Genomic DNA, 27,397 nt, shown 5'->3' with positions numbered 1-27,397 from the left:
CTCCTCCATGGTGGATACCATGCTTCCTCTACTTAATTGGACCTTCCACTTCATTTCTGTAGGTAGAAGTAAAGGTAGTGATCATTTTATTTTTATCATTATAATAATCTGCCTTCTAAAATATTCATGTATCCCAGGGGAATTGTTGATTCTGATGAATATGGTCCAGATGATAACTTGGTGCTTTTAACAACTAAAAAGCAAAGCAAAACAAACAAACAAAAAAACCAAAGCCAATGCTATCATTTCCCTTCAGTGCACTTAATGTTGGATGATTGTGACGGTTCCCAGTTGGCCCAATTCCTGCTAAATCCAGGAGCCATATCCATTATGGCATCCTGGTTCTTGAAGGAATGGGGGACTCTGATAGTGGGTGTGCATGTGAAGAAGACGTACTCTACTTAATACAGGATATTCTATTAATCAATAAACATAATGGAGAGAATAAGGAGACATGAAACGATGTACCATTGTTTCCATTACTGCAGAATTTGGGGATAACATCAGTGAGGGAAGGATGCTACATAAGAAAGGGAAGCGGGTTGGTGAATAACTTGAAATATTATCTAATGTAAAATCCAGGGGTACTTATTTTTGCCTGTATTTTGGGGAATGGAAATTTACTGATGGGGATGATGTGCTAAGATTGGTGAGACTGAGATTGTAGAAGAACACAGGAGAGGCAATGCATCATAAGGAGAAAGAGATAATACTGGATTTGAACTCACAGAGCCCACCTTTTGCAAGGTAGGTGGCGGGTGTGGGGGGAGGAGGGAGAGAAAGGAGAGGACCTGAGCAGGCCGGCTGCTCCAATGCCCTTTCAGAACTTCCTACTTCGGGTAGCACAGCTCACTCATCCATTCTTAATCAAAGCTGTCAGAGACCTGAGCCCAGAGCACCTGGATCACCAGCTCATATTGGAATAGCAGTTCAGGAGTGAAGAGAGAAATTAATTGATACATTATAAATATGTATCTGCATTGGTTTACCCCTCTTCCTGACCAACTCTGCAGCCCCCGTGTCTGCGAAGCTGGGTGCTCCTGCTTTCTGCCGAGATTGGCTGGTAAGAGAAGTAGGAAATGTGAATTCTGGCAGGACGTTGAAGAAAGAGAGATTGACAGGTTATTGAACATGCTGATTTGATGACTAGTCTGTGGACTGGCCATGTCTTATTTGAGTTTCCTGCTTTTGTGGACTTTTTAAAATTTTGTATGGTTACCTCAGAAGCATCCCAGTCCTTTCACTTTGGCTTAGTTGACTTACTGCTCTTTTTTTATTTTTATATTTAATATATATATATATATATATATATATATATATATATATATATATATATATATATATTTAAAAATATATTTTATTGATTTTTTTTTTTTACAGAGAGGAAGGAGAGAGGGATAGAGAGTTAGAAACATTGATGAAAGAGACATCGTTCAGCTGCCTCTTGCACACCTCCTACTGGGGATGTGCCGCAACCAAGGTACATGCCCTTGTCTGGAATCAATCTTGGGGACCCTTGAGTCCACAGGCCAATGCTCTATCCACTGAGCCAAACTGGTTTTGGCAACTTACTGCTCTTTTTATGTGAATCATGGCTGGGTTCATTCTCAGAAATCTGTTGTGGGGACCCTTGCTCCAGCTTGAGTTTGGTACCTTTTGAAAGGAGGTGAGAAAGGGGGATGATGAGGAGGAATAATGATTGAAAAGGTAGATATAGCTGTAACCTCTACTTCTCTACTCTGCTAAACCCGAGGCTTCTAGGTTGTCCTCATAGGCAAAGCAACCTCATTTGCCCAGGACTCAACCTTTCTGAAGCTCATGGAGCTGTGTCACCTGTTCCTCCTCTCATGGCTTCTCTGAGACACCCTTCCTCCTCCCCCTAATCCCCCATCTCTCTCCTTTTATTTCTCTAATCACCTAAAACATCCCATAAGATAGATGTGTTTCATGGTTTTAGGCTTTGCATATGGGATCTTATTTACTTTCTCTGGCCACTGTTGCTGACCCTGATTATCTCCCATGTGCCATTCATTGTGCCATGTGCTTAGGTACCTTGTCACACTGAATCCTTACAACCATTTTATGAGGTAGGTGATGACTTTAGCATTGCCTTATGGATAAGTTAGAACAAGTCGGAGAGAGATTAATAATTGAAGTCAAACAGCTAATAAGTGGAAAAGAAACCCAGCATCTGAGCCCCTAACCACACTAGATGGCCTCTTTTGGACCCAGGGACGACCTTGGGTGATCCTTTAAGACACAAGCCTCCTAGGTCCCCCAGTCTTTGTACTTCTTTTATAAAGTACCTTGAAACAGAATTACTCATGTGTTTCAATCATGTAAAGCTGCCTTGAAACAGAATTACTCATGTGTTTCAGTCACCCCCACTCCCTAAAGGACAGAGGCTGAGTCTTGGCCAGCTCTGTCACCCACACCACCCTTAGATCAGTACTTTGTCCAGAGTTGTATACCAACCTCTGCCTCTTGCTGCTTGCCTTATCACCCCAACCAACTGAGCGAAGGAGCCCCCAGGGGTCATGGAGTGAGGTCATATGTTCTGTCGCCAGTCCCCTCTTCCTCCCAGGCCTCAACTTGGCCTGTGTGTACAAGTGACAGAGAGAAATGGCTGCTGATTACCCCAGAATAAAAGTGGGAAAGGTCTTTGGATTTATTCTTAGCAGCTTGTCAGAGAAAAAGAGTGCCTCAGATTCTGTCATTGTTTAAAGTTATCACGAAGCAGTAAACTCGCATTGGGAGAAATTGTGAAATTCACAGCATATTTAGGCTACAACAATAAGCACCACATTGACAAGACCATTGGGTTGCATTGAGCCAAAAACAAATGTGGCTTTACCATAAGTGGCTGACCAAAGGAGTTATTCAGCAGCCAGCTGTGGTCAGCTTTTTTTTTTTTTTTTATCTGATTTTCCCCCCCCCCAGCCTGTGTATAAGTGTCTAGAATGTGTTTTGACCTCCCTGCCCCTTTTCTTGTTAATTTGGGGATTGCCCATTCTGGGTTGGGTTACCAAATAATTTCTCTTGAAACTGAACTTGGAGTAGGTGTTGAAGACTCAAATGTTTTCAGGGGCCTAATAGGTATCATCAAGAAGCATATCCCTCCATAACTGGTTTGGCTCAGTGGATAGAGCATCGGCCTGCGGACTCAAGAGTCCCAAGTTCAATTCCAGACAAGGGATGTACCTTGGTTTTGGGCACATCCCCAGTAGGGGGTGTCCAGAAGGCAGCTGATAGATGTTTCTCTCTCATCAATGTTTCTAACGCTCTATCCCTCTCCTTCCTCTCTATAAAAAAATCAATAAAATATATTAAAAAAGAAGCAGATCCCATCCTTAGAAAAATCCTAGTGTAAGAGAAACAATAGGGAGTAGTGGGAACTGTGGCAAAGTGGACATCAGAAAGCCTGTCAAAGGCAGCAGCAGCCTCTACTCTGCTCCAACTGATGACTGCCATGAAAGAATGCATGCCCAATGTCACCAGGTCCTCAAGAGGAGCCCAGAATTGGATTTTAAAAATAAAAATGTCAGCTCATGGCATCTTTCTGTCTCTGTATGAATATATAAATATACACATGTGCACATCAATGCACACAAAAGGCACGCACACACACACACAAATGGTTTGGCCAGTGAACCACAAGTTTTTGCCCTTTGGCTTAAGGAGAAGTGCGATGTAAAATATTCCTCCAAGACTTCTGGCTGAATGTTAATAGTGGGAGGTAGTCACTAGCGCGTGCTTGCTTAAGTTTCTCTTTGCTCATAGTAGTGGCCAGGGCACTAGGAATCTGTCCTGCCTTTGGCATTAATTCCAGGGAGCCCGATCCATGTGTTGGGTGAAAGTTTTGTAAAGCAAGGGAAAGGTATCAGAATGTTGAGAATGACTAGCAAGAGAAGTAACTGACAACAATTGCCAAGAACTGGCACTATTTTTGAGTAGTAAGGGTGGCTGGGGGTATTTAATTCTTTTTTCTTTTGCTCTATAGAACTGTCTATTTACTGGACTAGTTAGTATTGAACCTGAGATCTCCTTTAATCCTTCAGAATTTAGAAACCTCTTCTGATTTATTTATTATAGTTTTCCCCGTGTAGATTTGACTATTGGCTATCCAAAACTGAACTAGTCAACATTGGCCATATGGGAAAGAGATAATCAAGCTACACGAACTTGAACATGATTTTATGTAGATTTTATTTTGCTGTTTAATGACATTTAAAAAGTTGATTTGAGGAGTTGAACCTTCTCTTGTCCCTGCTAGGTCTTGAGAGCCTTGCAAATAAGTTACTGCTTTGATAGCCAACTGTTTATGCAAATTAGTAAAGGCAATGCCAGTTACTAATTATGAAAATAAACTCATCTGTGCTCTATAAATATCCAATTATAATGAAATAGGGGCAATATTACATCTCCATCTCTTGCCTCATCTGTTTTTCACCCACCACTGATTTGTCCTCTTGACAATGAATAAATTCACTTTGTTTCTTAAAGAAGCATGTTTTCCATGTTTTCCCCCCCTCCTTCTAATGTCTTGAAAGTCTGCAGGGGGAAAATAAGATTTATTTTAAACATAACTATAATTGCCCGATTTTAGCAACTCTGTGTTTCTGACAGTGATGTTTCTAAAATGGTGCTTTAAAAATATGAAAAGTGTTCTTTCTCCTTTTCCTGGTTTAGAAATTTTTGTTGGACACCAAAGACATGTTTTTTAGAACAGCTGTTTCTTAGAACATTTTTTTCAAAATGTGTGAATGTGAAGAGTAGGTTTATTAATAAAATATACTATGGATCAATGGATTTTTCAATTAAATTCTAGTTGACAATACATAAAGGAAAGCATTTCTCAGATTTCTAAGCACCATATTTATCTCCAACACAATTATCATTTGAATTTATTGATTACACACAGATTATATATATACATATATATAATAAAATATTTTCTTCTCAAGGGTGAATAGTGATCTACTTGAACTGACTCTTATAGGAGCTATACTTTTCAACTGTAGATTTCTATGTACACATATAAATTTTGATAGCACCTACAAGTAAAGGATGTTTTGGATTAAATTGTATTATCCTTATGACACATCTCATTTATAAAGAATTGAAAACATTAGCATGGTGGAAAAGTATTTATTAGGAGAACAAGCCAAGTGTATTTCCTTATGTGCTGAAGCTTGTTTACACCATGGTCTACTTCTCAGGTATGCAGGATGGTGGATGTGTATCTGGGTATAGGTACAGTTTGTCCAAATACATATTCATAAGTTTACACTAGTTGAGTATGTTTTCACGTGTGGCTTCCATCTCTAGTGCCCTGGAAATAATACATTCTGAGGTGATATGCATCTGAATTCAGCAGACCATCAGCTTTCACATTAGAAAGCAATGTTTATTCAGCACTGAACAAATATTGATGGAGAGCCAAGCGCTAGGTGTTCAGGACACAGGCTGACCAAGCCATGATGAACCAGCCTTCTAACACCTTGCTGACAGTTCATAGGAGTCTGGCAAAGGCTTTCAAATAGCACTAGCCACCTCTCCTTCTAACGTCTCAGCTAAGTTCTGTTTTCAACTTATTAGTACGTATGCAGTTTTAAAATTAATTGTATTAATTTGTTTTAAAGAGAAACTATCAGGTAATAATTCAATTAGTCAAATCACTCACCCTTTCAATTCTCAGACTCGGAAAAGAGAATATGCTTTGTAAACACGCAGGGAAGTTTTCATTTATTTGTTCATTTACTTTTTTGTTTATTGAGGGCTAACACACACTGTGTAAAGTGTATAAAATCCACACACATATGCGGGCAGCTTAAAGATTTGTAACCTATATATACCCATACATACAGAATGAGGTAATCAGTGTTCCCATTACCCCCATGAGGTTCTGCCATTTATCTGTAGTAAACACATTTATTCTCCCCACTCCCTACAAAACGGTGTGTATCCATGTAGTAATCAGCAGGCAGACACCAGATCAGTTTCATTTTCAGTGATAGGATTAACTTCAAGAGAAACAGAAGCATTGTGGGATCCATTGTATGTGCACAGAGGCAAAAAATTTGCCCTTTGGTGCGGTGTAGCTTGGCCCTGTTTTTGAAGATGTTCAGGTTTCCCTCTGCAAAAAGAGAAAAGCTAATTGATATCATTGGGTTTCTCTCTCTCTTTTTTCCTAAGGCAGTTAGTGGCAAGTACAACAGCAGAAATAGAAAAGACCATATGCTTTGTAAGAAGCCAGACTAATAACACTTTCTGATGGACGTCTGATTTTTTAAAAGTGCCGCATCTTTCATTAAAATTTACATGCAAAGTAAGGGCAGGCGTGGTGACATGAAAGCTAATGCAACTTCCACATCTTGACATAATAACAATCACAAGAAACTGGAGATCCCAGATGGCAGCTTGGCCTTTGCCATCCTTTTAATAAGCTACTAAACTGCTAATTATTTCACTCTTTTGGGCAAGTTAATTTACTGTTGACTCTTAAAGAGAAACTGCTCTTTTTCACCACATGCCATAAAAAACAGCCCTTTCACCTGGAGCTGTGACAAGTGCTTCTGTGCAGGTTGGAAGTGTTCCAGCTGATTGTAACAATGACAGCAAGCATTGGGGTGGAACATGTTGCTTAGTAAACAGTGTTTTTGTTGTGTGTGTGTGGATTTTTTGAATATAGGAAAATTTTAAAAATTCATTTGGCTTCAGATCCTGTGTGTGTGTGTGTGTGTGTGTGTGTGTGTGTGTGTGTAAGAGCAATAGATCAATACAGAGAGAAGGTTTGAAATTTGGAGCCTATTTAAGAGTGAAAGAACAGCTGCTTTGAAATGGTTGCTAATTTGGACAATTAATGCTGTTTTGTGAGTGTGTTATTTTCTGTGATCGCGGTTACGAGGGATGATGGCGTGTAATAGCTCGTTTCCTAGGCTTTATGGTAATGCAGCAGCGTAAAGACCCCAGGGTTGGAAGAGAACCAGGTCCCGTGTTGTGGAGCCCTTTTAGGTGAAAGCCTGCTTTTTTCTCCTGTACTTTGACTTCCTCAGGATGATTTTATATTTTAGCACAGACACAGATTATTAAATGAGGGATGTGCAAGGGGGCTTGGCTGCATTAGGAGTGGGTGTTGGGAAAAGAACCTTGTTTGCGATGAGCTAACTGACAATCAAAATATTTACTTAAAGATAAGCTAATGACTCTGCTTGGCAAATGACTGCAGATCCATTACTGAAATGAGAGTCAATACTTTGCCTTGATACTATCCAAAAATAAATGGAAAACCGCAAATACTAGTGTGCATGTGTGTGTGCATTATACTTCTCCCAGGACAAGATACAATGTGTATCAAACAACAAAGGTAGAAAAAGCTCTGGATCCATTTTCTTGAAATATGTATACTGAACTTAGTGTTGCTACTGTGATCAGTTGCTCCTTGATGTTGCTGCTAAGAGTTATTAAATGGCTTAAAACATGCATTGGAAAACACATTCTCCAATTTTTGATGGTATCTCTGAACATGAAATTGATAATGTGAGTTTTGTAGTCTATTGTCATAGCTTGTGTGCTATGCAGTTGATGGGAGGACTGTGGAACTCAAATACTAACCATTTACTTATTCAAATCTAGAGGAACTGAAGAGGTTTTTAATATTATATTGCTTTAAAACTAATGTATCATCTGGTTTCAAAATGGCTCCAAGGAAAAATATAAATGAGGGTGAATTTAGAGAAGTTTGTCATCTTTCAGATTCTGATATTATATAGCATGTTTAGCCAGATTGCCATCTTCTGAATGAATTTTGAGAAATGCTAATAATGTTTCAAGAAAAAAAAGTACTGGGTAAAGTAAGTCCTCAAAATGCACATTTAAAACAAATTAAACAGATTTTTAAACCATAGGACTATTCAGAGCCTTTGTTATGACAATGCAAATTATGAATCTCTAAGAAAGAAAATGTAGTTTTCAAAGTTACCCAAATTTATTTCATGCGGACCCCTCCCTCCCGGGACCCCTCTTTGTGTGTGTGTGTGTGTGTGTGTGTGTGTGTGTGTGTGTGTGTGTACTTTACATCTTGGATGAGAATAGCTGGAATTAAAACTAGTATTCAGTTGAGAGATTTTGGACAAGATAATTCTGAAGTCTTCTCCAAGTCCAATATAAGTTGTAATGTCAGTAGAATTTGAAAGAGGCTTTTGGATTGCCTTCACTCAAGAATCCTTTTAATTACATTTTCTGTGTTGATTGGGAGTAGTTTTTTAGATGGGCTAGTTTCAATGGGGAAATTACAGCTTCCTGGTAAAATGTATAACACAGATGTTAAAGGAACTGCAATTTTAAAGACACTAGTCTTGTTGAAACACTTCCAGTTTGTATTACCTAAGTACTTACACGGATATCCCATAGAGTGTATGCACACAATGCTTGGGAAAATGGCCTGTGGAACTCTAGGAAGAGCTGATCTCAGCTGATCTCAGATGAAGATGAGAAAAGCACTAGGAACTTTAAATCTTATTTGCTTAGAATTTGGGAGCAGCCATTGCGATCACTCCTCCACTGTCTGCCTAAGGGCATTCATTCTATTGCTCCAGGGGTTTGGCTCTCACTGGCTTTTCTTCCGGACCCTGAACATGTAGGTGAAATAAATTCCTCCTGGAAAGAATTACTTGTGCTTTGTTTAGAAATCATTGGCTCAGCTGTGAGCTTTCTCTTTGCAAGGCCGAGGACTTTGTCCTATTTATGTGCTGTTCATTCAGTATGAAGTGGTGGCCATTGATCCATCTGTAGTAGACCATTTGCTTGGGGCTATTAATCTGGTCTCTGGAGATGTAGTTTGCTGAGCCAGCCATACTCTCCCTCATTTTCCCAAGTGACCAATAACGGTCATTTACAAAGGCCTTGGCCAGAATTGTTATGGGTGAGGTTCCAAGTTCTAAAGGAATTGATGCATGTGGCCATTGAGCCTGAAAAACCAGATATCCAGGTGTGAATTACTCAAATGCAGGGATCAAAGTTGGGAATAATTAGAGCGCAGAGGTAAACATCAGAAGAGGTCGTTCAGGGTGCATGTGGATGGAAGCACTAATATGAGTGCCTGACACTTGCAAGCATTTTAACCTTGTTCAGCCTCATTATCCTAGAAAGTAAAATGGGAACAGCAATACTATCCACTTCACAGGGCTACTGGGAGGAGCCATCAAGACAACGTATGTGGAAGGCTCATGCTAGAACTTGGATCTACTATAAAGAAACATTAGTTATCATCATCACAAGTACATCTTGTCAATATTACCAGAGGTCTGGGAACTTTGAACAAAGTAACCCTTTCAGCTTCTCATGTCTTTTACCTGTACTAGTAAAATGCCTACATGGTAGGTTTGTCTGGGCAATAATTGATATCACGCTGGTGAATGTGCTGTGCAAATTAAAATGGCACAATACGAAGCTAAGGAATTAGTGGTCCATGAGAATATAAGGTCCGTAAAATCATGGGCGACATCTGTGCTATTCACCGTGCTATCCCCAGTGCCTGTAACAGTGCCTGCCTCAGAGTGGAAATGGCTCAGTACATGCTTGTTGAATGGGCACTAGGACTCACTGATCCAATAACTCTTAGTGGAATTCAGTAAAACTGACAGCCCACGCCTCCCCGAAATCCCATTATACTTTGAGTAGAAAGGCTTTAGGCACCTCCATCGCAAGAGGGAACAATTGGCCTCTTCCCTCAGAGCCTCTCACAATAACCAAAAGTAATCCTGATAAAACCTGTTTGTTCTTTAGGTCTTTGATGGATGTCTTTGCTCTTTTTGTGTGCACAAAGAGCTCTGGGATTTCCTTATATTACTTGATGAAACTATATGAACCATGCAGACAACACAAATATTGAACTCAGAGTTCTGTTTTAAAAAGTGCTGATTTGCTTCCCCAAATCTTAGAAGTATATAATTTAAGAGCTCAAAGATAACTTAGAATTCTATTAGTCTAGGGGTGGGGAATGTCCAGCCCATGGGCAGTAAGGCCTACAAAATCATTTGGCCTGGCCCTGCCAAGGCATTAGGGGTGAGTTAATTCAATGTTTGACCAAATAGAGCAGGGTAATTTTTTTAGTTGATAATTTTGTATGGCCCAAGAATGATGTTGTAAATATCCAAATGGCTCTTGGCAGAAGAAAGATCCCCACCCCTGCTTTAGACCCTCCCACAGTAAATTTGTGGATGACAAAACCTATGAGAGGGCATACGTGCAGTGTTTATCGCTACACTGATAATTCATAGCGATGTTGGGATTGGACCCAAACCTTCTAATGCTCCTTTCTTTCCCCTCCCATCAAGTTGCCTCTAAGATGCAACAAAGTTGTCTCAGTCATCTTCACTGGGAGAGTAGCATTTGTTATAGGCTGCTGAGATCATTATGGAAATATCCTGGAAGTATCAGAGTTCTGAAAATATCAGAATTCAATGAATTTGAAACAAGGTTGTCTCTTAAATAACCTGACTGCCCCAAGAAACTGATCCAAACCAGATTTGAAATTGTCAGTCAGTTCCACTGACTTTCAGGATTGGATAATGCTCTATATCACTTCTGAACACTGTCCCCTGCTTTGTCTTGGCTGATGTAAGATGGTGACACCCATTGACTTGCAAAAGCTTTTAAACCCATTTTTTTTTTTAAATTTTTACTATCCCATGTTGACAGTTTTTAAGAGGGGATGTCTGTGAAGAAATTCACTTGGGACTGATTTTCAAACTGTTGCTTACTAGTTTCCCCACATCCTTTAAGAATAGTTTAGTAATTTTATTTACATTTTTGTTTTTACTAAAAAGGAAAATTCATTTTTTTCTCAAGTAAGAAATATTTGTCTGTAAGCTAATGTTTTCATTTTCTTTCAAAAACAAATTTGTCTGATGGTTTAAATGTAGTGCCGTTTTATTAGGCACCTTTGGGGGATGTCGGTCAGCCATAAAATCAGTTCTTAAATTGTTACAAAACAGCCTTCCTTCAGACTGTTTTGATCACAAGGGCTCTCAAGTGTCAAAGTCATTTGGATAACTGGATAGATAAATGCAGGGACACTAAGCTTTTTTTCCAGGGTAGAATAAAATGTGTTTTCTACTGTGTGTTCAGCTTTGATCAGGATTTGTTAAAAGGAAAAAAAAAAAAAAAAAAAAAGAAAGGCAGTGATATTAAATATTTACAAGAGCGATTTAGTTGTATTATCTTGTGCTCTATATCTCTGTGTAATAGTGAAATCAGCTCCTGTCAAAATAAATGCCATGAAACCCGTGGCAGTGTGAAGGTCACTGCCTAGGCAAGGTTAAAGTAATTTGTGTGAATAATGATTTTTGTCAACTTTCCAGATCCCTTCCTGTTTTTGTCGGCTTCCCTCCAAAAATAATAGGAAAAAAATACATTTAAGGATTCACAAGCTCACTCTCCCTTGCATTCTTTATGCCCTTTCTGGCCAACTGGGTCCCTGGAAGCCTTTTAAGCATTTTTGTTTCATCCATTTGGAGGATAGAGACAGGACTGCTCTCCCTGGAGGGGGACGGTTGCATTTCTGCTTACTGGCTTTTTCTGCTGGCCCTTGATTGCACCTCTTCTTTCTTGAGAAAGGTCTACCTAGTCTGAAAGGATTCTTTAATTTCTCTACCAGTTCCTCCTCTGCCCAAGGCAAATATTATTTTAAAACTTTATTTTCTGTATCACTCTAAAGAAATCTGAATGACTGCGTGGCTTTCTCCCCATTTTCATAGACAGGAAGACAGAAGTTCAAGGTTATAAAACTAGTGACAAAACTGGTAATGCAACCAAGATCAGCTTAGTTTTGCCTGCCCTCAAAGTCTAGACTGATTCTACATGACGTATCACTTTAGTTAATTTTGCTGAACCTCAGTTTCCTCTTCTATAAAGTGTGTGTGTGTGGGGTAATAATACATTATTATAGTGTACTAGAGGCCCAATACACAAAATTCCTGCAAGGGGCTTGGCCCTCTCGGTGGTGGCTTGCCTTGGCCCTTGCAGCCCTGGCTTCGTCTGAAAGGTCGTCCAGAAGGATGTCTGGAAGGTCTTTCAGCTTTCTGGTCTAATTGGCATATTACGCTTTTATTATTATAGATTCCTAATAAGACATATAAGTAATATTGCATATAATATAGTGTAAATAATACATTAGTTTACTTTTGGTTAACTTGAGAAGTAAATGAACCAACGCATGTTAGGTGTATAACAAGATGTCTGGCTTTTGCTACAGTTTTAATGAGTAATATCTTCCCCCCACTGTTGACAGTAACAAAGTATAATTGAATTTAATAAGGATTGAGCACAAGGGATCCACAAAATGAATAAAAACCAGTTTTTGTTCTTAAAGCAGAGCTCACAATATAGTTGGAAGAAAACACCTACATAAAGAATTCCAAAAGCTATTTATATAGTTTCTTTCTTTTCTTGGGCTTTGTCTGTACCAAATGCTACTTAAAACATGAGAGCCTTTTTCTAGAGATAAGTAGTTTCCTGTGGGGTTGGGATTATACTGATGTTGCTGTGGCAGCTACTTGTGGTTTGTTTCCTAATGAACTGTGTTTACTGGATGCGAAAGCCCAGAGAGAGGTTGGGAAACAGGATAAAAAAGAGGTATAGGATAGCTACTAGAACAAGGAATTCCCAAATCTCGGTGGCTTAATGCTAACTAAAGTTTTGGAGGAGAGAGAGAGAGAGAGAGAGAGAGAGAGAGAGAGAGAGAGAGAGAGAGAGAGAGAGAGAGAGGGGAGGGGGGAGAGGGAGGAGGAGAGAGAGAGAGAGAGAGAGAGAGAGAGAGAGAGAGAGAGAGAGGGAGAGAGAGAGAGAGAAAATGAGCAATTGGAGGATTGCTGTGTACTTTTTTTTAAGGGTCAAGCCTGGAAGTAGTGTGTGCCACTTACTATTTGCCCAAACTCAGTTACATGTTCTCATCTAATTGCAAAGGAGGTGGGAAATGTAATCTATCAGTGTGTCCAGGAGGAAAGGGAATGGGATATGGTGGACACCATGACAGTCTGTCCCAATGGGTATGTTGTATTCTATTCATCATCCTGTGTCATGCCTGATAATCTTCTCTAGCTTACTTTTGCTCAAACAAACATAACTAGTCATTATACATTAATTTTTGTTGTATTTTTTGTTTTCAGACTTAATCTCTTGCATCCATAAACCAAAAGCTGGAAGCATGGTTGGGATCTTAGTCTAAGTTGATGAAGTGAGACCAAATGCCTGATTCAATAAGATTTTATTTTATTCTGATCACTGCAAACCCCCCTTCCCCCTTTCATCACCTAACAAGGGACACCACTGGTTAAGAGAATTTTCTTGTTGCATTAAGACAATTAATAGGAGTTATATTTAATAGGTCTGCTTATTATTTGTGCCTGACTTGGGGACAGTTAAATAAAAACAACCCATTGTAGTTTCTAGATTTTTGAGATGCCCCCCTCCCTGTAAAGCTGCTCCCATAGAGAGTGAGCAGACGGCCACATTGTGCTTCCGGATGGATGTCAGAGTGTGGATAATTTCAGGCTTGTGATTTTTTTTTCCTCTCTCCTATTTTATTTGCCTCTTTTTGTGTCTTTGTGTGCAAGTCTGTGATTACTATTGAGTTTTTCTCTAAATGCCAGCAATTATCTCACAGGTGGAGGGATTAGAAAAGAGCTAGGAGAATTGCACTGGGATTAGAATAAAAGCTCCCCCAACCCCCTTTAAATACAGTGAAGGAGGGAGTGCAGACTTGGAGGGGTAGGCAGAATGGGGATGGGGTGGGCATTTTGCTTCTGATATTTAAATCCTTAGATGGAGGGAAGGAAAAACTTCTGGTAAAAGAAAGAGGGAGTGGGAACCTAAACTAGTTTGGGGTTATTATTTCTGAGAGTTGGGCATGCCCCGGAAGGCATTATCCAGCCCCTTTTCTTGTGGGGGACAGGGAGGTGCTGAGATTTTTTTTTTTTTGAGGGGGGAGAGGGGAAGAGAGAGGAGTTGGGGAGGAAGGCACTAAGAAGTGTCTAATATATACACAGAATTGTCATAAGAAATCATCTTTCTTCCCAGCAAGGGAAGATTTAGTAATCTGGAATGTCAGTTAGGATGCTTTCAGCTATATGTAACAACTGGCAGCTCAACTGCCTTAAACAACAAAGGGAATTTATGGGCTCAGTTACTGAAAAGTCTAGTAACTCAAAGGATATTACTAAGACCTAGTGTCTCACTTCACTTATTTCTTGGCTTCACTTTCTTGGTATTGACTTCTTTCTGGGCAGGCTACCTCCCTTATGATCACGAGATGGCCAACGGCCATTCCTAGGCTGTTCCATTTGCCTTTTTGTTCATATTAATGAAAAAAAGTGTCTCTTCTCCAGGAATTCCTCAAAAACCTTGGGGCTTCAAATGAATTGGACCAGTTTAGGTCACATGTTCATTTCTGATAAGAATCAGAGGGGTATTTTTGCCAGCATCTTAGACCAGAGTCACAAGCCCAAGTTTCAGAATTGAAGGAAAGAGCCAACTTTTTCTGCAGCTCATGGAATTCAGGGGGAGACTGGATATTTGATGCCAAATTTTGGGAATAGAGGGATAGATATTGAATACAACTGCCAACTATACCCAAGTAGAACTTTAAAACTCTGAAGCCAAACCCAACAAGGATTCAGGAAACTTTGAGTGTTTATCTCTCACCCTCATCATCTGGCTATCAAATGGTCTGATCCCACAAGGAGTGGATACGTGTGGCTCCATTGTTTGGAAAAAGAGAGCTGGGAGGGGAAGGCCATTGGTATGCCAGCATCTGTGTATTTGAGGAGTCAGCATCTTGGGATCTTATTTCATTGATGTGAAAGAAGGCAGGGAAATAGTGACAGAAATGGAGTGAATGCCAGATCCAACTTGCTTTAGGTAAAAACTATTCTGATGGAATCTTCTAGGGAAATGTAATCTAACAGTGTGTCCAGGAAAAAAGGGAATGGGGAATGGTTGACACCATATCAGTCTAGCCCAATGGGTATGTTGTATTTTATTCATCATCCTGTGTCATGCCTGATAATCTTCTCTAGCTTACCTCTGCTCAAACAAATGAATATGCCTCTTTCTGCCTAGCTCTCAGGCCTCTGTGCAGGTTACCTGACGTGGGTTTTGACTGATGGATCGCAGAGTGAGACAGCCCTCTAGTCTCAAGTGCATGTTTAACAGAGTCGCTGTCAGTAAATATCGCTTTTTCAAATGCCTTGCCTCATTCAGAGTCTCTCTTCTTAGCTGCTGCTTAATCAGCTGCTGCCCCTTAGCACACTGACCTAATTCCCAGCCACACATTTTGTCTGGGCTTTTAAGGTGTTGCCTCTCCTGTGTCACTGCTGATGTTAGCTTGCTCCACCCTAACTGTGGCAGCTACACTCGTCACCTGCTTTACCCCCCCAGGGTAGCATGGGCCTTTGATCAAAGGGTCAGTAGTGTGGCGGGCACAACAGAATGAGTCTTAAGGTGCCGTGGTTGAAAGGATGTGGTTAGTATGGCCTCCAAAGCAAGCATCAGGAGGGCAAAGCCTCCTCTCTAATGGGCTGCTTGCCTGTCTGCCACAAAGTTGCCCTTGACCGTTCTAGACTGCTTTCTTGGCCAGTGCTTTTCTCAATTCAATGTGCTAGACATCATCTGGACAATTGTTAACATGCAGTTCTGACTGGGTAGGGCTTGAGTGGGATGGAACCAGAGATGCTGCATTTCTAATAAGCTTCTAGGGCAAACTCATTAGTCAACAGAGCCAAATATCAACAGTACAATTTGATTGAAATTTCTTTTGAGAGCCAAATTTTTTAAACTTAAACTTCTAATGCCAATTCTTCAAAATAGACTTGCCCAGGCTGTGGTATTTTATTGAAGACCCACACTCAAGGGGCCAAAAAGCCACATGTGGCTTGTGAGCCGCAGTTTGCAGACCACAGTTCTAGGGGATGCCCATGATGCTGCTGGTGTGTGGACTACACTTTGGAGGAGAAAGTCTTTTTTGTTTTGTTTGTTAATCATCACCTGATAATGTTTTTCCATTGATTTTTAGAGATAGTGAAAGGGAGAGGGAGAGAGGAAAATATTGATGTGAGAGATACACATTCATTGGTTGCCTTCCTCATGTGACAGAACCAGAGCAACCGAGGTACATGCCTTTGACTGGAATCGAACCTGGGACCCTGCAGTCCTTGAGCCAATGCTCTATCCACCTAGCCAAACTGACTAGGGCTTGAGAGGCAAGCCTTTAAGGCTTTCACCTAGAATGATCTTGCAAGCAAGGCCATCTGGATGTTTAATAAGCCAGTACTCCTTTGGGAGTAAGTATTGATAGATGGGAGATTTGGTGCTTAAATACTTAGAAATCAGTTGTTACCTTCAGGCAATGAAGCAGGTGCTTGGTGAAACTCAAGCCTTTACATCCTTCTTGGCAGATAGAGGTGGGGTGATCATCTTTTCCTCTGTTTCCGTGTCTGTATGGGGTATGATGACCATGGCTTACTTTCCACGAGCCTTGGAAACATTCTACCTTGGCATTTGTGATGGGTACCCAAATGTTGCTTCATCATTCCCACAGAAGAGAAACATGAGGGAGAGCCTGTAATTCAGTCTCCACCAGACTCTACTTCATGCCCCTAAAGAAGCCTGTTTCTGGAACAAATCACTTCCAAACATTTTTCTGGGGGTCCACATGACTTCCAAATTCCCCATTTGATGCTGACAGTAATTATCAATAGGTAAGAACACCATAAGAGCCTCATCCCCAAGTCCCACCCCTTTGCCCAAATTCCTAAGGGCTTCCACTTGAACACACTGTAGGTCTGGGAGCCCATAGGGGTGATGACATTATATGCTCTTGCCAATATGGAATGTCTGTTCTCTGGGTAAGATCTTAGTCAAGCTTTTTCCTCGAGTGCAGTGTTGGTCTGGACTTCCCTGTCTTCTCTTCAGCCTTATTTCCTGTCTGTATGACCCCCCATATAGGAGGAATCAGATCTAAGATTCATACAAAAGAAAATGCTTAAGAATTATAATCTGATGCTATAACCAAACAGGATATTTAACTGACTTCATTGTTTTACTTGCACTAGAGGGAGGAGGGAAAAGGCTTGGGAGGGCAGCTGGAGGAACAAGAGTGAATTAGGAGGCTCTTATTTCACAATTGGTTGCCTGGGCCTGTGTTGGATAAGGGACTTAAGATGAAGCTTGGCTCCAATTTCCAGCTGGCAGTTGCCTGGGTTCAGGTGTTTATCTGGCTTCTTCAGGGATGTTGTATAAATAGATGTAACTGGAGCTAGAGTTGCATTCTGTTCTGAGAAAGGTGAAAGTGTGGATCTTTGGGCTTCCCAGGGGATTCATTCAATAGCAGGAGAGTCAGAGAGAACACACCACTTGGGAGGGAGGACCCCTCGCCAGGATTTGGGTGGTTATTATAGTTACAAATGTAAGTGTTTGAAACTTAAATCTGCACTTAGGCAGCAGGAGGAGAAACACGGATGGAAATGAATTATTTATTCCATCACAGGGGTCCCAGGAATGTGGAGTGGGCGTTAATCTCTTTCCCACAGGAACTGCTGAGCAGGCTAAAGGCCCTGTGGACCAGATCTGACCTTATCTGCTCCTGGCCAGACACCCCGGCTTAGAATAATTTGCCTTAAGAATAATCTAAATGAGACCCTTTACCTTGCTGTTCACAAGGAGAATGTGAATATTTACCTAGTGTATAGTCAGAGGAGCTGAAAGTGCTAGTGTCCGTGATTTTTCTTTTAATCCCGTAACTTCCAATGGGTCAGAAGGGATAGGGAAAAGCGGGCAGGGGGCACTTCACACTAATGGTCAGGGACAGGGGGTGCATTTCCTGTGCAATTTGCTCCAGCTGAGGTGCCCCAGTCATGGAATCTGCACAGTAATCCAGTGAAGGAGCTTCTATTGTTCCCATTTCACTGGTGTGAAAGTTGAGGTTTAAAGAGATTCAGCATCTCACCTAAGGTCACCCAGCTCTGATTTATCCTTGCTCGGCAATATGAGATGAGGCATGGTAGAAAGAATGTGAGATGGGTTGTGATAGATGTTGTGTCTTATCACAACCCATCTCACATTCTTTCTACTTTCCCAAGGTAATAGTTACAATAAAAACATTTAAAAACTTTCCCAAGGGTAGGGAGGGATACACGAATAGCTCAGAGGGTTACAACCACCAGCAAAGACAAAACAGACCCCATTCCCTTTCACACCCTCCTTTCCTGTCTCTGTTCCTTTTCTGGGTTCATATATATTTGTATGTGTGAACAAAATTTTCCTCTTTCTCTTTCTGTCTCCCTTTTCTTTGGTGAAGACAATTCATTTTATTAAAAGTTTCCCTCCAGGCTCTCTGTTAGATTTAGCTTATTCTTCTTGCTAAAACATTTCTGAGACAGTTGCCTAGAGCAAGACATGGTGTGTCTAGTGCTTTGTATACTTCTGTCTTCAGTAATCAAGGCAGATCCTTGGTTTCATGTTAGAAAGTGGGGAGGAGAGGCTGGCATACTTCTTTCCTCAATAGTTTTGAAGTTGCAAGGTCCCTGGACCAATACAGGCAGAGGTATGCATCTGTATCTTCATGGTTTCCATGAACTTCTAACCACCCCAATTCCAACCCCATCTGTTGAGTGTCTGTGTGTGCTGCATGTCATTGCTACTGGGCAACCGGGAGTTACCTACCTGAAAGTTACCTGAGCACCAGGATTTCTGGTACATGCTTTCTACTTTGGGCTGTTCACTTTCTCAGTGACATTAATTTCTAACTCCTGTTTCTTCCACACCTCTCCTTCCTCTCTACCACATGACTTCCATCTGCACAGCAGCCTTGCTGTTCTTTTAATTGGCTCCTTAATTTCACTGAAAAATTTTATCGAGCCTCTATGGGTTATTAGGAGCTGGATGTACAGCGTGAATGAAATAGGCTCAACTCTTGCTTCTGACCACTTGTAATCCTTTGGGGAAGACAACTGTCAGATGTGTTGTCATTGCAAAGGCCACAAGTGGCAGGGAAGAGCAGCACAGAGTGCATGGGGAAGCAAAATGGGTTTACACTCCCTACTGTCTGAAGAAGAGTGATCATTCCTCCTCACTTCTATTCTGTTTGAATATGCATCTCCCTTGCTCTCCCTTTGCTCTGGATGCTCTGTTTAAATGCACTCTGGGGCTCATGCCCTCCCACAACTGTATTGCATCGTGTCGTGTAATCTTAACTATATTTCTTTTTGTTCTCTGATGCTCTCTGACATGTTGTTTGCCTTGATATCCTATCATTTGTTGGACTGAAGACCAATAAATGTTCCCTAAACTCTGTATTCCACATGACACTCACCTGATGAGTGACACTTTGATGCCCCCTCTCCTCTCCTTATAGGATGCTCTTATAGTATGACTAACATCCAAGCTCCTTTGCCTGGCAGTCAGTATCCCACAGTTTGGCCTGACCACAGCACCCATCCCATTTAATGAAACACTTGGCTAGAACCAGGCCTTGATAACTTGTGACTCTCCAATATGCCAGGTGCAGTCTTCTCTTTGGATCTCTTCTCATTTTGCTTCCTTAGCCCCCTCCCCCCACTATTTTTCTCCTGTCTCTATCCATCTGTTGAACACTTTATCTGGCACCCTTTGCCTGACCATCTCAACTCTGCAGAATGCCTTAGGGCTTTTAGTACCACTCACTGGTCACTTACCCTGTATGGTGCCCTTCTATCATTTATAACTCTTTCTTCACATCTCCCCAACCAGTCTGTAAACTCTATTCCTTGTGCTGTGACCATCACAGTGCCTCCAGAGATAGATGATTGATGGTTATAGGATGGTAGATGGCTGTATCTGATTAGTGTTGCACAGTTTCTCACAGTGCCAGACATAACTAACATAACTACGTGACCAAAGGGTGGAGAATACATAGAAAAGAAACTGAGGCATTAAATGTGACTTTAAAATTGTATATATATTCCCAAGTCTACAAACATCATAAAGGTAGTTCGGTAGTTTCATTTTCATGGAGGATTAAGTAGCACGGTTTTGGGGATATATAAACTGAGAGTAGGGTTAAGAGTCAAGTAGATGGAGGGAGTTGTAAAGAAAGGGAGAGAGAGCTCAAATGGAGAAGCCCCTGTGTGGACTGAGGGGCCCTGTGTTTAAGACCCCACTGCATTTCTGAACATGTAGCTTACATAAGTCACAGTGCACCTGGAGCTTCGTCTATTGAGGGAAAATCAGGACCCTGTTTTGCCTACCCTGATCTGGTGGGAAATTAAATGAAAGCAGTTTGCAAACTGTTTAGTGTACTGTGAATGAAAAGGAGTGCTGTTACTATTAATGGCATCCTCATTTACCATCTGAAAGCTTCCATAGCCACACTGTGGCAGGGGACGAATCAATGGATAGGTCTGTTGGGACAGGATGGAAGAGACCAGACTGGAAGGAGCCTGTGGTCACATTCTGTAGACTCCACAGTCATGCTGCCTCTGCACAGATGTTCTCATGCCAGGGAAGTGTTTCCCTGGACCTGGGGTAGGTATGTGTGCCATGACCTTGCTGGGACAGGTATAAGTGGGAGGCCACTCCTAGGATGCTAAGAGGTGCCAGTTACCATGGTTACTGTAGACAGGTCTTGGGAGTATCAGTATGAGCTTCATAACTAGCAGAAGACCTGGGTTGTGGTCCACACTCTGTACTTGCCAATTGTAAACACTTTCTAGAAATATAGTATTTAGCCCATCAAGTGCCAGACTGAGTGCTTTGTGGCCATGATCTTACCTCAGCTTTTTGACAACACTGTGAGCTGGATATGACCATTACTTTCCTACTACAGAGGAGGGAACAGGTGCAGAGACATTAACAGAGTAGGTGAAGTTGACTGACCAGTGAGATACAGGAGCTGGGACTGGAATTAGAATGCTCTGCTTCCCTCAGCCTCTCAGAACCTCAGTCTCCTCATCTTTATAATGGGGATTATATCTATCCCACTCACCACATGGGCTGTGAGAATCTGGGGAGAGAACGAATATGAAAAGTGTATTTGGTTTGTACAAGTATTCACTGAGCATTCACTGGGTGCCAGCATTGCTTTGGATGCTGGGATATGGGGAGGGGGATGATAATATAGGTAAGATGCTCACACTGAGGTACATTATAGGCATAATCTGTTAATAAATGGAGCTGTTGGAAAGTGGGAAAGCAAAGAAAAAGGTGCAGCCATCGAAGAGCAAGAGTGTTTTCAGAAAGGAAGAAGTCACGTTAATGGGGAGCCATTGCCCTTTAAATCCACCTCCCTTTCCAAGTATAAATAACAGGATCAAATTACGAGATTAAGCAGTATGGGGAATTTACAAAGACAGTTAATAGAGCAAAACAAAGAGAGTGCATTTATAAAGAAACAAATCATTTCAGGACATTTTGATCAGTATGAAAAAGCAAATCAGTTCCAGGAGGTGATGCAATGGATGTAATATATCTAGATTTTAGTAAAATCACTTGAAGGAGAAATGGCCTGAAATCTCAGCTGAGAAATTAATTCAAATTGGCCAGGGTGGAAGCTATGCCACTCAGAGTGAGAGCTGCCTGGGGGATGGAGGTGAAGGGCATGATGACAAATGACCACAGCTCTTGGGGGGTAATGGGGTCAGGTGAGAAGACTCAATTTAGCCATCATCACTTAGTGATCTGGAAGAATGGCTAAGCTCCTGGTAATGACATTCATACATGATGCTAAATTGGAAGGTGTCACCATGATGGCTCATGGAAGGAAGCACAGAATAAGAGGACAGCAGTCAAGGTCAAGAAGCCACATCCATGAAGGCAGGGACAATGGGAGAGAGTGCAGGCACAGACAAATGGAGGGAATTTCCTTGAGGACAATCTGTAAACTTTAAAAAATATATTTAATATATATCTAGTAGCATAAGGACAGGAATGAGAGACTGATTACGTTTAAGGCTGCCAAGAATTTATTCTTCCATGATTTGACCAAAACATTAGGAGTGAACAGGAAGCATGTTTGGGGATCAGGATGGTATCTGAGCCACGGTGGGTTTTAAAAGCCATGGTCCTGTCAGATTGGGGAGAAAATGGATATGGTAGTCCCTTCCTCCTTTATGTCTCTATAGTGGAATATACAGACTTAAGCAGATAATGGCCTTTTTGGTTAAAGTGTGGGGAAAAACATCCAGAGAACACTGTTTGAAAACTATTAACAAAGTGAAAAACATAAGGTCAGAAAATCCAGATCCAAACTCTGTCACAGATGACCCTGAATGCATCACTTTACCTTCTTGTTCCTGTTTCCATGTCTACCAATATCTGAGACCGAACCTGATCATCTTTGAGGTCCCTCCTAGCTCAAAAAGTTCATGAGTCTATAAAAATAATGTTAGTTGGGATTTGTACTATTCAAATTTTGGAGCATATCTTCTAGCACTACCATTCTACAGACTTATTCTCCACCTGCAGTTGCCACCCATAGGTAAGTTGACTGACTCATGTGCTTTTAGCACTGAAAGTCCTGCATTCCAGGAACCATCCTCCACCCTGAACCCTGGGAAAACCAGGACAGTTGGTCAACCTGCCTGTGAGATGGTTGCCAGACTATAGGAATGTGGCATGGCAAAGTAAAATCATATCTGTAGGAGCTGAATAGTTCAACAGCTATGTGGGGACCATCCTCATGAAACCATCAACATTATTCATGAGCATTGTCTTAATTTGGGCTGCTATCATAAAATATCACAGAGTGGGTGGCTTAAACAATAGAAATTTATTTCTAACATTCTGGAGGCTAGGAAATCTAAGATTAAAATGCAGGTCAATTTAGTTCCTAGTGAGGACTCTCTTATTGGCCTACAGATGTCTGCCTTCTGGTGGAGAAAGATAATTTCTGTTATCTCTTCATAAAGTGGCCCCATCTTTATAATCTGATTATCTCACAAAGGCCACACCCTCACATTGGGGGGGGGGGAGGTAAGGGTTTCAGCATATGCTTTGAGGGAATGGGGCACACACATTCAGTCCATAGTAGAAGTGGGCTGATCCAAGTTGTGTTATCATGAGAAGTGTTGCAATGGAGGCACCCAAGGGTTCTTTGGAGCCACTCCTTATGTCTACATTAACTCAGTTCCACTTGATGCTTTGACTCATGGTGCTTTTTGGATACTCTTAACCATGACATACATACTTCAAAGGATACTACTTCACAAGCCCAATAAATGCAAGTTTTCTCTGTGAAAAGAGTGAACTGAAAAGAGGAGTTGGTCTTGTTTTCCAGAGCTCTATTTGGAATAACATGTTCACTTTGGGATTCTTCATGGACCAGGAAGATGACAGATTGAAGGGTACTGTGGGGGAGTCATCCAAATGATTGACAAGCTAGAGGAAGTAATTAAAGGAAATTAAAGAACAAAAGACTGTGTATCAGAGAGGATACACATGTGCATGCAGGGCAAGAGATGATAACTAGGACACCCAGGAGGAAAGAGATAGATGAGGTAAGAGGCAAACTGCTCTAGAGTTACACATTTAATTGAGCAATTATATATTTAACATCTACTTACTCTGTGTCATGTTTTGTTCAAGGTGTGGGGAGAGCATAAAGATCACCATTCTGTCTTTGTTCCGGTGGAGAAGATGGGGAGAGTGTGTAGTGGTGATGAGCATAGTACTAGCTGTGCTGCTTTGGGAAAGTTACAAAACCTTTTTGTACCTTAGTTTCCTTATCTGTAGGAAGGACATATGTTGGTGTGTTTGAAGAAAAGCAAGGATGTCAGTAAGGCTGGAGCCAAATGAGTGAAGGGAACACAGTAGCTGATGATATCAGAAAGGAAGCAGGGTGCATCTATCAGGGTTCAACCAGAGGAGCAGCACCAGGAGGTTGGACTTTGTCTGTTGCAGGTTCAGTGTTGCCTTATACCAAAGAGGTGAATCAGCAGATCAGTAGCACTAACACTGGGTATGGGCTGCAAAATATCTTTTGCTTTCCTTCCACCTTGCAAATCTCACTGGGGGTCTACTCTACATGAAAATATATAAGAAAAGGAATTCTGGGAAACATAGTTCAGCCTAGCCAAGCTAACATATGAAGCCACCACATGGAATGGATTTGTGAGAGCTCCTAGGAAATGTAGAAAAACATCCTCATGGGACTTTCTTGACTGCCCAATAGATAATAACTCTTCCATTAAAGCTGTTTCTGAGGGTGAGGTCCCTTTAGTCATCCAGCAGTTACCCAAGTGCCCAGATGGTAACTAATAGGAAGGATATTTGATTCATGTTCCCTGGAGTGGAAGACTTTAGTTGCATCAATCACCATTAACACAGCATCATTTTCAGCTATTTGATGCAAAAGAATTTGATCAACGCAATTATTTCATGTAATAGAAATAAAAAATTAAACAGTAGCTTAGCTTTGGGAATTTTTTTTAAAAAAGCTTATGCAACTATGCAGCTAAATTTGGTCATTCATTTACTTATTCATTCCAGTAATATTTGTGCTCAACACAAGCACATGAATGAGCTAAGAATGGAGGCACTGCATACATACTGTAAGCATTGATTGAATTTTCACTGCCCTGAACACCAAACATACAGATTTGGACTTTGATATCAAGAATTTTCCAGATATGTAGTTTTAATCCAGTACAATAGAAATATACACAGGTATGGAGAGGCCACTAGCAAGAAGTACATGAGTCTCTCTGGGCAGAACCGAAAGGTTTTGAGACAGCACAATTTCAGCATATAAGATGATGTGTTTACTCTAAAATTGCAATAGTCTAGTTGAGGAGTCAACATGTATGCAAGTCAAGGTACTGTCTTATAACTGCAAACCTATGCCACATGGGATGTGGGGCAGGCTATTGGTGTGGGGGTATGGAGAAGATTCCACCACATGGCCATCTATAGCTTTGAAAACCAGAGACATTTTTGTGCTCATCTCAGAAGCTTCATAGCATCTAGAGACTTATCTTTTCACCTGAAATATCCTACTCAGAAATACTATGTTTGGCAGAGGCCAATTCTTCTACAATCTTTGCCTTTGTCTGTAGTATGTTCAACTAAGAGAGATCCTGATTCAGAGGAATTATAAAAATAACAGTAATTACAAAGTTCACTTTTATGACTCACTTTGCTCTAAATCATGGCACTCTACAGGGAATCCTTCTCAGAGTTAAAATCCCACTTGCTGTTTATATTTTGTAAGTGTCAAATGATTAAAAATGTTGAGATTGAATCAGCTGGCAACATGGAGTTTGGGGAAGAGGGTGGATGCCAGGATGATGACAATCTCCAATGTTTGTATATGTCTCTTTAAAAATGTAGGAAATAAATAGGCTGATTTGTCATGACTGCATCATAGGTAGTGCTGGATCACAGAGTACCTTGTTTTAGATTTGTATTTATTTTTCTCCCTCACGCTCTGGTCTAATTGCCCTCTCCAGAAAGGAGGTTTCCTCTGCCTTTTGGCTTCATTAACGGCTTTCATTTTCATTAAGGGCTTTGCGCTAATGGACTGTTATAAAAATGCACAGTTATTTTTTGCAGTCACTGCCAAATGACTCTTCATCTACTGACAGTTTTGTGTATCAGGCCAAAAAGAAGAGGGGAAAAGCCAGTGGAAATGAGTGACAGGTATCCAAACAAGATATATCTACTTCTGTTCTTGAGGTTCTTTAGGGAAGTTGGGGTCAGCACCTGGGATTCTATGAGTGTTTTCTTTCCACTCTTCAATGCCTCCTGGTTGGCAAAATGGAGTGAAAGAAAAGAATGGGAGGCTCATTTTTTTCCCCTCATAACATTTTGGAATTTGAGAGTTGTTGTGATTAAGACTTGGAGGGGTCTCATGAGAAGGAACACTGATAATAAGATTTCATTTGCCTTGTTCCAAATACACACACTTTGGTTAATTACTATTGTCTTGAGCATCAAAACATTGGGCTATGCTTGGTGTGCTGTCCACCATATGCAATGTAAGGCCCAATATTTATGAATGTTTTCAGAACTTCCTTTCTTTCTTTCTTTTTTTTTTTTTTAAATAAGTGAAGCTTCTTTCTTTTTGTCCATTTCTTTTCTTTTTTTTTTTTTTAATGTATTTTATTGAGTTTTTACAGAGAGGAGGAGAGAGGGATAGAGAGCTAGAAATGTCGATGAGAGAGAAACATCGACCAGCTGCCTCTTGCACACCCCCTACTGGGGATGTGCCCGCAACTAATGTACATGCCCTTGACCGGAATCGAACCTGGGACTTTTCAGTCCGCAGACCAAGGCTCTACCACTGAGCCAAACCGGTTTTGGCAGAACTTGCTTTCTTTATAACGGTCTTTGTACTCCTAGTATCACAACTTAAGGAAATGATATTTTAAAATATTAGAGCTTTAAGTAAGCCTAGAGATAAATAGTTCAATCTCCTCTCCCATTTTCATGAAGTTGAGAGAGATTAAGTAACTAGAAAGTACAACCTAGATGTTATCTGGGGCCACTCTGACCCTAGAAGGTTTGGTTAAGCTTGACAAGGGTCCCCCAAATGTGGCCTCATGAGAATTAAAATCTAGATTCACATCCTCATCTCTTTCCTGTGCTCTTTCTGATCCCCCCTTCTCCAAATGACTAAGGAAATTCTCTCATTTCACATAGAATGAGCACACCCAGTTTTTAGGTAGCCTTGGTCAACTCTTCTTCTACTCCAATCTCTGCTAAACAAATGTAAATCTTTCTCAGGCCACTTATAGTGAACACAATTTGCCAAAACCGGTTTGACTCAGTGGATAGAGCATCAGCCTTTGGACTGAAAGGTCCCAGGTTCAATTTCAGGTCAAGGGCATGTACCTTGGTTGCGGGCACATCCTCAGTAGGGGGCGTGCAAGAGGCAGCTGATCGATGACTCTCATGGATGTTTCTAACTCTCTTTCTCTCTCTCCCTTTCTCTCTGTAATAAATCAATAATAATAATAACAATTTTCTCCATTATATTACATCAGTTTCAGAACTGGCCTTAAACACAGGTTTTACATTTTCAAATCTCTGCTTTTTTCATAGTATAATTTATCTGCTTTGAATAAGATATTCTGTGTGAGTATGTAATGATGTACTTGTATTTTGTTTGAATTTGTCACATCTGTCGTGCTTCACAGGAGGGAACAAAGATCAGCCAACATCGTAACGAGCTGATACATTGAATCAAGGCTTTATATTAGCTAATTATTAAAATCATTGCAATTCAATATTTTTATTGCATTTTAATATGAATATTAGTATTTCCTAATTAATATCTTTTCAGGTGAAATGATAACATATACTCATTTACTAGCAGTTATTCCTTACTTCACTAAATGCATACCCATTTCTCCTTAGTAAATAGAAA

The 27,397-nt window shown here is 40.8% G+C and overlaps 1 protein-coding gene across 15 annotated transcripts in view; it reads left to right on the top strand.

Annotated features, from left to right (window-relative positions):
• NRXN3 (neurexin 3) overlaps positions 1-27,397 on the top strand; it is a 1,462,974-nt gene that overhangs the window by 115,387 nt on the left and 1,320,190 nt on the right. For 10 of the 15 annotated variants that reach the window (XR_006740652.1, XR_006740674.1, XR_004986670.2 and 7 more), the window contains exon 5: positions 63-74. The exons of the other annotated variants lie outside the window; for them this stretch is intronic. Coding sequence is in view for 6 of the 10 variants with exons in the window: in XM_045576377.1 (XP_045432333.1) it covers positions 63-74 (12 nt within the window). In the remaining 4 variants the exon portion in view is untranslated. The remainder of the gene's footprint in view (positions 1-62; positions 75-27,397) is intronic. 15 annotated transcript variants of the gene reach the window in all.

The sequence above is a fragment of the Pipistrellus kuhlii genome, unplaced genomic scaffold (assembly GCF_014108245.1).
Source record: "Pipistrellus kuhlii isolate mPipKuh1 unplaced genomic scaffold, mPipKuh1.p scaffold_m20_p_1, whole genome shotgun sequence".
Classification (NCBI taxonomy): domain Eukaryota; kingdom Metazoa; phylum Chordata; class Mammalia; order Chiroptera; family Vespertilionidae; genus Pipistrellus; species Pipistrellus kuhlii.
Note: the sequence above shows the minus strand (reverse complement) of the source record. Positions and strands in the feature narration are given on the sequence as shown.